This window comes from Lupinus angustifolius, unplaced genomic scaffold, assembly GCF_001865875.1.
Source record: "Lupinus angustifolius cultivar Tanjil unplaced genomic scaffold, LupAngTanjil_v1.0 Scaffold_10_159, whole genome shotgun sequence".
NCBI lineage: Eukaryota > Viridiplantae > Streptophyta > Magnoliopsida > Fabales > Fabaceae > Lupinus > Lupinus angustifolius.
The window spans coordinates 18,761-30,486 of record NW_017718469.1 but is presented as its reverse complement, the minus strand read 5'-3'; the positions used below and the strand labels follow the sequence as shown (position 1 = coordinate 30,486).

Here is an 11,726-nt window from a genome sequence, read left to right as displayed (position 1 = left end):
ACTAGAATGATAAGATGATTTTCAAACCTTATGTAATACACTAAATGATAGTTAAGTGTCATTCGTCGGAGTAGGTTGTCACACCCTACTTCAGGCTCCATTAACATCATTTAGCCTTGAACATAAATTGCTTAAAATAGATGCTTAATATGGCAAGTGAACTAAGGTGTAGGTTATACTTTTTAGTTCACTTGTCAACAATTTAAGAAGAAGCATTTTTGGATCTTTAAATCAAGTTTTAGGTGATCAAGCTAAAATCGCATTAAAAACTTCATAAAGAATCAAAACTTAACCAAAAGATATAACTTGAATGTATTGAATTCAAAAGATGATACAAAAGAAGATAAGAAATAACATTACATCATAACCCAAATCAATATGTAGGAGCATGAGTCATCTATCCAAGGATGAGATGCTTTTGGACACAAACGAGATTACAAAAATTATCTTTTTGTATCACATTTGTCATCTCCTTTTCTCCTCTTGAATTAAGGAGAATCTACAAAATAAACTTACCTAAACTACTTTGGAGAAGAAATTCTCCAAGAAATTACAAAGAAGAAAGTGTAGAAGAAGAGAGGATTTCAGATTTGAGAGAGTATGCATGAAGTGGAATGTGTATGAATCAATGATTTAAGCCTTGAAGTGCCTCCTATTTATAAGAGTTTTCTGCCACCGCCAAGCTCCTCTCTTCCAGCACCAAGCCCCTGACCAAACCCTCCAGCATGAGTTTGGTCACTTGGCCAAGCAGCTTGGTCACCTGCTTGGGGCTGAGTCACCCAAGCTATTGAGAGCTATTTGCCCAACTACTGTGAGCTACCTCTGAAATGCCTATGGAGGCTACTTAGAGTGAGGTCATGCATGAAGTCATGGTTGCTTGGTGGCTAAGTCACCTTGACTAACTTGCTGATTGCATACCGCCAAGCTCCTATGTGGCACCGCTAAGCTGTCTGCTTGAGCAGCTTTGACCGTGCTGATGATGAGGTGACTTGGTGCTTCCTGATCTGGTTAGGTGTGTAGTTCCAAGCTGGGATGTCAAGGTGCTCTGCTAAGTTGTCTGCTTGAGCAGGTTGGCTTGTAACAGGTTTGTGTTCTAACCGTGCTAGGTTGAGTTTGACCTTGTTAGGTTGGTGTCCAGGTCAGCTACGCGTGGGTTTGGTCCAAGCTAAGCTGCTTAATGAGCAGCTTCATGTTGACTTCATGCTTTTTACATAGGCCAAATTTTGTTGAGTCACGCTTAAGGCTAAGCACAGAGCTTGCCATGTCAAGCTTAAACATGGCATGTGTGGATCATTTTGGCCTATTTCGAGTATTTTGCTTGCATTGGATTAATTCTTCTCTTTTCCACCTAAATCCTACAAAATATAATTAAATAGAAATACACAAAGCAAATATACAAGATTATGATATTTTATCCAAAAAAATGTTGAATTAAGTTGGTTTCTCAATTTTGTCAAGGATAACTGCCATAAAAAGTGTATGAAATTTAAGGATTTTTGGCACTTATCAACACCCTTATCACATCTGACCCTTATCCATTAGATTAAGTGGGACAAGTGAGATTTGCCCAATTGGGTCTTTCTCCACATAGGAAGGGAGCCCAAATCTAACAATAATAACTCACAAAATAAACATAAATTAGAGATAAAGTTAAATAAAATAAAACTAACTAAATTTTAGATAAGCTAATTTTCTATCAATTCAAATATCACCTAACGCGCCCCTCAAGCTAAAGCTTAGTAATTACAAATAATTCCTTTAAAAATTGAAAATAATCAAATAATTATACGGGCTCCATAAAAAATTGTTGAAAGGTGTTTTGAACAACAACTGCAAGCATAATGAGTATTAGGATAATCATCGAGTCAATGATAATATAATTCATAGTTGTGAGAAAAGACACAATCAGAATGATCGTCAAAGAGAAAAGAAACCATTGATATAATCACCGTTAAAATGATAAAAGAAGTTATTACTAACATAACTCTTCAATAAGAAGAAAAAAACATCACCGTAACGAACACTAGTGACAATAGAACACAATGATATAATCACCACTAGAAAGACCGTTGATGGAAAAAGAAGTCATTAGTAATATACTTCATCAATGAGAGAAAAGATACTACCAAAATGATCGTTGATAGTGTGAATATTTTCATATATATATATATATATATATATATATATAAATAAAGGAAGAAAGTGAATTGTTGTATTAAAGCAATGTTTGTTTATTTGCATAATTGTTCCATGCATGTAATATGAAATTGTGAGGTTGAGAAAAAATAAATGAATACTAGCGAGAAGATGACATGACAAAAATGAGATGAATAATATGAGTTACAATTTTTTGGCATATCAGTAGTGGAATAGTGACGGAACATGTCATATATGATGAAACCACTATGATACCATGTAGAAAATTTAGAATGATAAAGATTGGTCAAACTCAAATATGAATCATTCCAAATGATATATTATAAGGCAATTTGTTTTACAAATGATAAGATAATAATGATCTAAATAATAACTAACAAGATAAGCATAAACTATAGATAAACTCAAATAAAATAGAACTAACTAAATCTTAAATAGGATAATTCAATATTCTCTAACAGTTAGTTACTATCACTCTTGAATATTTTTGAGAGAAATGAAAGTTAGTTAAAAGAAAACCTCTATCTATACAAGGTGTGATAGCTTCATCTATAAGCTATTAGTTAGTTTTAATAACTAGCTCTATAGTAACAAAGTAAATTAAGTGTAATGTAATAAACTAAGTGTAAAGTAAACTCTAATCATTAGTAATTATTATTATAATTCGTTAATGGGAGAAAAGACATTGAAATGATCTTCATTGGAAAGAAAGATATTTGTATAATCATCATCGAAATGTCTATTAATAAAAAATAAAGCATTCTTAATATAATTCATCTTGAGAGATAATACACCACCTTAATGATCATTGGTGAAAAAAGAAACAAATATATATAAAACAAGTAAAGTGAATTATTGTATTGGAACATGTTAGTGTTTATTTATTTGGATGATTGTTACAAGAAATTTGGAATGATTAGGTTGAACAAAAGAAGAATGAATACTAATAAGAAGATGACAAGACAAAGCGAGGTGAGTATAATATTGATGAGATAAGACGAAACCACTATTATACTCACCAATTTATTATATAAGTAAAAGTTGTTAGAAACGATAACATAATAATAACCTAAACAATAAATAACAAGATAAACCTAAATTATAGATAAATTTAAATAAAATAAAAATAACTAAATTGTAGATAAGATAATGCTTTATTATCACTCCAAATATTATATAACATGATTTACCTAATAATTAGATTCATACATGTATAATTTATATAATATTTGCGTGGTAAGGGTACTAAATAATGAGAGTGAGACGGATTAGATCATTAGATGCATAAACCATGATTTTCCCAATATTTGTAAATAAAAAAAAAATTTATAATTTGTCAACTCACTTTTTAAAAAAGAAGTGAAATACAATAAATAGTAATTATGACACCCTATTTTCTTTAATAAAATGGGTAGTTGTCACATTTTAATGCATAAAATAGTTTAACAAATAATATTGTTAGATTGACATGAATATGATATATGATTTAATATGTATACACTGACAATGTAAATATTTTTTACACTATCAATAAATCATCTACCATTGATTTATTAGCTACCATTGAATCTTAAACAAAAGTAGTATAAATCAATCAATAATAAATGATGTATTGATAACGTAAAAAACTTTACACTATCAATGCACATATTTTAAGCTCCTCAAAAAACCTTTACTCTTATTATCAAGGAGGGCATATGAGGGTTGTCTTGAATTATATTAGTGATTAGCACACATATTTTCGTAACAAATAAATTTATAGAAAGTGATTTATGTTACATCAAATGATATATATAATTAAACTGTATTTGGATAGAAGATCATTTTATTATAATTATGGGGATTTTTAGCCTAGTTTATTATAAATATATAATGTTCTTCATTGATGATGTATTCACATTATATTTGATCTAGAGTCTAAAGTGTGAAGTCTTCGTTGGTAGGTGGTATTTTCTTGTTGATGGTGAAGTTAGATGCATTTGTAATTTAATTGGATAACTAATGATGTTGTTTGTTTCCATATAACGGAAATGTCTATGGAGATGAATTTTCTTGTAATTTTGGAAGAAAATAGAGAGAAGCAGCGAAGCCTTTTGCTGTGGAAGCTTGTTAAACAAATAAACCAACAAATTATGTGTTGTGTGTTTCTATTCTTGCGAGTTAAGTTTGCTTTACTCTTCTCTTCAGTAATCAGTAGTTTGCACTTTAAAAGTAACTTTCCATGGTTCTGAAAGTATGATTTAAATACACATTGAGTTACTTTTCTTATTATCAATTGATTTTAAGATGAAATGCCATACATAATACAACTTTGAAATTTGAGTTCTCTTATACACTTCATATTTAACGATTTTTGACTAATTGGTATAAATTTAGGATTTATGTAGAAGTTGGTTTAAATTTGTTTTGGGAAAAAATGATAAGATTTAGAACTATAAAATATATTTATCCTAAAAAACTAACTCACAAGAGTAATAAATATAAGTAAAGTCATTCCGTAATATATTTTAGTATTTACAATTTGTTTATAAATTGATTTTTGAAGGATAATAAATAAAAATGAAAGATTTAGAAACTATGAAATACATTCTAAACTATCAAATTCTTATAAAAAGAAGAAGTATCTCAGTGATTAACTAAATCATTTTCAATAAAATCTTACTTTTATATGAATTATATATATATACCTTATAGCACACTTTGAAATCCTTTTAATGATGATATGCAAATGGATCTGATTTCCTAGGTACAACTGTCTCTAAGTTCATAGTGGGAAAATAACTTCTATTCACTTCAACTTTATAAACGTAGTTTTACACTTTTACCTGATCCCAGAGAAAAAATGAGTGTTGCTTCCGGGATTTTCCATTTTCAAGGCCAATAAAACCCTTCTGTGTTTTCTTCACTTCACAAATCACAAATCACAAACAGATCCACATTTCCATTTTCAACACCAACGGTTATAGTTCTAATTGTCATTATTACTCTGCTTCATTCTTCTGCGTTATTCCTTTTCTTTTCTCTTTCTTACTTTCCTCTTTTCAGACAGAGCAAAAAACAATAACAATCATCATTCAATATTTACTTCAAGCCATTGCCTTAATTATAATCTGAGGTTTCTCATCTTCAAGCACCTCCAAAGGTTTGAACTTTACAAAAATCTCTATCTGGGTCTGCTTGATTCTACTTTTTTATGAATTTCCCAATGTTGGGGATCTTGTTATAGTTTATGGTAATTGTGCTACGGTGGAAGAAAAAAGACTTACATATGCAAATCTATGAAATAACATTGATTAGGAATGGATTGTTGGTTTGAGATTATGCTTATCAAGCTATCATCTTTGTTCTGATTAAAATTAACCCAAAATCATATAAACTTTGGTTTTCATTTTTAGAGTATAGGGATTCTGAATATTAATTTGGATCTTTTTTCTATTATTATTATTATTATTATTATTAGATCATTTCAATTGAAGCAATGGGGAGCCACATGAGCAAGAAGACCCCTGAACTTGAAACATCATCTGGTATTAACCTTAATACTGATATGAGTACTGAGCTGAGTTCATATGAGGTTGCCTGCAAGCTTGACTCTGATTTACGGTCCTTTGACTCCACCATTCAAGCTCGAACGAATAAGGTCATCAATACTCTTGCAGTTGGCGTTGAGGTTCGATCCCTCTCATTCGATTCCCTCAAACAAGTCACGGAATGCCTTTTCGAGATGAATCAGGAAGTTGTCAAAGTAATATTGGATTGCAAGAAAGATATATGGAAGAGCAAAGAACTATTCGAGCTCGTTGAGGATTACTTTGATAATAGCTTGAAGACTTTGGATTTCTGTGCTGCATTAGAGAAGTGCTTAAACCGAGCTAAGGATAGTCAATTGCTTATCCTTATGGCTCTTCAACAATTTGAAGAGGAAAAAGTTATCGGGAGCAGCCACTACGTGAGGACACTACAGGAATTGAAGAATTTCAAAGCAGCCGGTGACCCTTTTAGTGAAGAATTCTTCAAAATCTGTCATTCTGTTTATAATCAACATATACTCATGCTTGAGAAGTTGCAAATTAGAAAGAGCAAATTTGATAAGAAACTAAAATCAATCCGTACTTGGAGGAAGGTCTCGGGTGTAATATTTGTAGCTACAGTTGCTGCTGTCTTAATCTGCTCAATTGTAGCCGCTGCCATTGCTTCTCCGCATGTTGCAGCCGCTATAGCTGCTGCTACTGCGGTCCCTATTGGTTCAATGGGCAAATGGATTGACACTTTGTTCAAGAACTATGAAGATGCATTGAAAGGACATAAGGAAGTAACTATATCAATGCAAGTTGGCACCTATGTTGCTATAAAGGACTTAGATAACATCCGGGTACTCATTGATAGGCTGGAAATCGAGATCGAGTCTCTATTGCAAAATGTAGATTTTGCCATTGAGGAAGAAGACTTGAAGGTTGCAATAGAGGAGATTAAGAAGAAGTTGGGAGTTTTTATGAAGAATGTTGAAGATTTAGGAGTCCAAGCTGATACGTGTAGCCGTGACATTATGATGGCTAGAACAGTCGTTCTACAAAAAATCATAAAGCTTCCCAACAAATGAAGGCATTATTCTGCATTGTCAACCAGTCACTGTTGTTTGTTTGAAGAATTCTGTTCCCTATGTTTCTTGCGAAATTTCATGATGTTATGTTATCATATTTATCCACACAAACTTGGGTCTATGGTCCTAGACATTTATTGGACTACTGAATTTTAATCGTTTGGTATGTGTAAGCAGCTAAAACATCTCATTCTTTTCAGACTATAGAGTATCAAACCCAAACCAATGTGTATGTATTTATATTTTGTAAGATTCACTAGTATTTTAATTACATCTTGTTTGTTGGTTAAAGTGATTTCTGAGTCTGCATATAACTTCTTGATACGTGATTGCTTTCATTTGGCCTTGTGGGTACATACATTGAAGTAGCTACTTGAAGTATTAAATTAATGCTATTGTTAGGGAAACTTGATAGGAAAAAATCTTTAATTATAGACTTTAATGAGGTGGGAGACTTTATGCTTAATATATATAATACATGCTAAAGATGATGAACACTATCATCATATATAGTCAAGATCTTTCATATCAAATAATCAAGAACAAATATATATAACTATAGCGGAAGCGTACCATAATATATCATTAAGAAAATTTTATTCATCATTCATCATGTATCCATCAACTTCAATGTCCTTTGTCATGTTCATAGTAGAATATGTACATTATTTGGCCTTCCAATTGTAGACCATCTTTAGCCATGGTTTCTCCTCTAATGGGATGAAGAGAATGACTTTTTATCTTATGTTATTTGTCTCATAAGGTAAGGATGATGCTACTTTATTTTCTTATTTCCAATTTTGTTTATCATAAAATAGAAATAAGACTTTTGATATGTATACAATAATTTCCATAACAATTATGTCTATAGCCATATACCTTACTTAAATTAGATTACTTTAATTTAGTTACTTAAAATAATGACTCTAAACACACTTAAATATTACATGTGTTACCTAAAATTTCTTACAAAACTGAGATAGAAAAAAGTGACATAAAATAGGAGCAGTTCTCAACTAACTACATAGAGCTTTGATTAAGATAAGGCAGCTTTGCTTAAGATAAGGCTTAGCTTAACTGAGATCCCGAAGAGTTCACAAAACTAGGTGCGGTTCTAATAACTATAGAGAACTTATTTGTTACTTACTAACTTATCCATGTTTCTATATATTTGGATTAATAAAGAATTATCTTATCTAAGATTTAGTTAGACCTTTTTTTATTTGAGTTTATTTAAAGTTTATGTTTATCCTATTAGTTATTATTTGAGTTTATCCTCCTATCATTTATAACAACTTCTAGCCATACAATAAATTACTTGGCTATCACTCGTATTGGAATTTGACCAATCTTTACTATTCCTAGATTTTTATATATAATCATAGTGATTTCATCCTCTATGACCTATTCGGTCACCATTCGGCTGTTGGGATGCCGATAATTCGGAACTCCAAATAGTCATCTTCATTTGTTGTGTCACATTCTGTCAGTTTTCATTAATTAAACTCTATCTTTTAGTCATCCTGAGAATCTAACAGGACTTTACACTACTAGACAAATATATTATGTATTAATTTGTCTTTTTTAACATTAAATAACCTGAAAAATTAAGATTAAAAAAAGAAATTTAAGGTCAAACTTAATCTCAATTTTTTCAGGTCATGTAATGTTAGTAAGTTCGCTCCAGTTCCCATCGAAAAATTTACAGAATGTTTGATGTGGCTTTGATAGTAAAAACTAACAAAAAGTGGTGAAATGATCATACTGGTTGTTAGATATATAATAGTGTTTTATTCATTTATTTTTGGATGAAACATAAATTGTTGGATCAGACTGTGATTGGTGAGCCTCCAACTATTGAGGAGTTGCATTGTTATCAATGATGTATTAGAAGAGTGGAGAGCCACATCTTGAACAAAAACCTTAAGGCATTAGTTCTCTTTGCCTTTTCTACTTATAAACTGTTTCACTCCTCTTCGCATATCCAATGTGAGACTATACACTTGAATAAACCCAACAACTCTCCCTCAAGTGTGGGTACCACACACTTTCTAGTCTGCCTCCCCTTAAGTCCACCATGTCCCAGTTGAACCATCAGCCCTGATACCACTTGTTGGACTAGACTGTGATGTGGGAGCCTCCAATCACTAGAGAGTTCCTTTGTTACTAGGGTGTGAAAAGAATGGAGAGTCACAAGTGAGACACTACGTCTTGAAGCAAAACTTTAAGACATTAGTTCAATGAGCCTTTTCTACTTATAAACTCTTTCACTCCTCCCCGCATATCCAATGTGAGACTTCACACTTGAATAAATCCAACATATGCATGTGAAGGTGCATGAATTGATTTATTTGTACTTTTTAGATAATGTGTGATGTATGTAATGCATGATATGATAGTTCATGAAATGTAATGTTTGAATAATTTTTTTGTTATGATGAATCCATGCCTAAGTAGATGATATACTTTTCGTATGATTAGATGGATGAATTTGATTGATGTTTTTCCGATAATGATGGAATGATTTTTTTGAGTGAATGTATGCCTATGAAGGTGCATGAATTGATTTATTTATATTTTTTAGATAATGAATGATGTATGTAATGCATGATATGCAGTGTATGAATGATTTTTTTTGTTATGTTGAAATCATACATAAGTAGATGATATATTTTCGTATAATTAGATGGATGAATGTGTAATTGATATATATTTTTATTGATATTTTTTAGTTGTCTATTAAATAATAACAACCAAATTTGTCTACTAATGAATAGACAACCAAATTTTCTCACTTGAGAACTTGGGGTTGTTTGGCTTATGTTTGGATCCTAGACTCCAAGAGAGTTAAACTCACAACTAGAGCTTATGAATAAGTATTCATTGGGCATGTTGTTAATAGCAAGGCGTACACATTTTATGAACTAAACGCAAAAGTGATCATTGAATCAAACAATCCTGACTACAATGAAAATAATTTGCCTTTTAAATTGATAAATAGTGGAGGCACTTGAACTAGTCACATTCTAGTAGTGATGTGAACCCGAATGAACCTAAGGAGGACAATGAGGAATGAAGAGGCATAGATGGGCCCATGACAAGGGCAAGGGCCAAACGAGTACACAATGCTCTTAGCCTACTCATTCAAGACATCAAGGGAATTCCCCTAAGCTCAAACCAAGGGAGTCACCTCTTTTATTGCATCACCTTATATTGGGCCAATGTGGGGAAAATAATCCCCAACCCTTTTAATAGGGCACGACCATGTTTCTAAACATGGTTAGGACACATTTATTGTGTTCTAAATTGTTTTCATTCAAGCATTTAATTTGTCTTTTGTTTTCAATTTCAGAACAAATGAAGCCTTGAATTCAACTTGGGCATTTAGTGCTAAACATTCAAGCCAAGACCAAGCATGGAAGGTTACCGTCCACTTAAGTGTGATTTCAAGTCAAGTATGAATGAACTTTCAAGGGAAACCGTCCAAGTCATGCACCAATTGCTTGAGCCGTCCACACTTGAATTCAAAATGCAAGGTTGTCATTCAAAGCCTAGTTTGTGTCGTGCACTTTAATGTGATTACAAGTCAAGCATGAATGAGATTTCAAGGGAAACCGTCCAAAGTCATGCACACATTGATTGAGCCGTCCAAACTTGAATTCAAAATGCAAGGTTGCCGTCTAAAGCCTAGTTTGTGCCGTCCACTTTAATGTGATTACAAGTCAAGCATGAATGAGATTTCAAGGGAAACCGTCCAAAGTCATGCACACATTGATTGAGCCGTCCAAAGTTGAGTTCAAAGTGCAAGGTTGGCGTCCAAAGTTTAATGCATCATGAACCTTTCAAAGTGATTATTCGTGCAAGGAAATTAAACACACATTGAGTCATGAAGGCAATTAATTCATGGAGAACACAACTTCAAGGAGCCGAATTTCTCATCAAGTGGTATTCAGAGATAAGATTCTTGCTTGGTGTGTCAAAACATTTTCTTCATGATTGGCCGTGAGTCAAATTGTCTTTCTCACATTACAAAAACAAAAACCAAAAACACAAAGTGTCAAAATTTTTCTTGTTGGTCGAGAGTCTTCACTATAGTCTTACATTCCAAAAACAATAGCCAAAAACACAAAGTGTCAAAGTTTTTCTTTCTAGCCGTGAGTCTTATCAATACTTGTCTTACATTCCAAAAACAAAAACCAAAAACAAAAGTATCAAAGTTTTCTTCTTTGTTAACCGTGAGTCCTTTCTCATTACTTGCCAAAAACAAAACCAAAAAGTGTCAAAAACAAAGTGTCAAAGTCCAAAACCGAAAACCAAAAGTGTCAAAAGTCCATACACAAAACCGTGTCACAAGTCTTGCTAAGTTGGGTGTTTTCTTTCACAATTAGTGATTCTTCCTTGGTTCATTCAAGAAGCTGTGGAGGAGAAGTGAGTGTGAGTGAAACACAAGTGAGTTTGAGAGTTACATCTTCTACCAAATACTTGAGTGAAACACAAAGTGAGGTTGAGAGAAAATGTCTAGTGAAAGTGGGAGTCCAATAATGTCTCCTAGTTCAGCAACACTTTTTGCTAGAATGACAACACAATTTGAAGCTTTAAGGAGAGAAATGGAACAAATGAGAATAGAAAATGATAGGAGGTTTGGACATCGTGAAAACGGTTATTCAAGTGAGGAGGAAGGAGGAAGGAGGAGAGTAAGGAGAGGGGTACAAAGGGAGGAAAAACTTGAGGGAGTTAAAATAAAGGTTCCCACCTTTATTGGGAAAAATGATCCGGAGGCTTATTTAGAATGGGAGCTTAAGATGGAACAAGCGTTCGAATGTAATTCTTACCAAGAGAGTAAGAAAGTTAAGGTGGCTGCTCTTGAGTTCAAGGAGTATGCCTTGATTTGGTGGGATCAACTCAATAAGGAGAGAAGAAGGGTCGGGGCCGAGGCTATTAGTACTTGGGTGGAGATGAAAGTACTAAT

At 32.6% G+C, this 11,726-nt stretch overlaps 1 protein-coding gene across 2 annotated transcripts; it reads left to right on the top strand.

Moving 5' to 3' along the window:
- Positions 1-4,942: 4,942 nt before the first annotated feature.
- LOC109337779 (UPF0496 protein At4g34320-like) lies at positions 4,943-7,052 on the top strand. Of its 2 annotated transcripts, XM_019574826.1 has the most exons (3): positions 4,943-5,116; positions 5,203-5,299; positions 5,618-7,052. In XM_019574826.1, exon 3 carries the CDS (start codon positions 5,636-5,638, stop codon positions 6,755-6,757), a length of 1,122 nt encoding a protein of 373 aa, XP_019430371.1. In that variant the 5' UTR covers positions 4,943-5,116; positions 5,203-5,299; positions 5,618-5,635; the 3' UTR covers positions 6,758-7,052. The 2 variants fall into 2 exon arrangements, with proteins under 2 accessions (XP_019430371.1, XP_019430369.1); XM_019574824.1 differs by having other exon boundaries at positions 4,943-5,299.
- Positions 7,053-11,726: the final 4,674 nt, after the last annotated feature.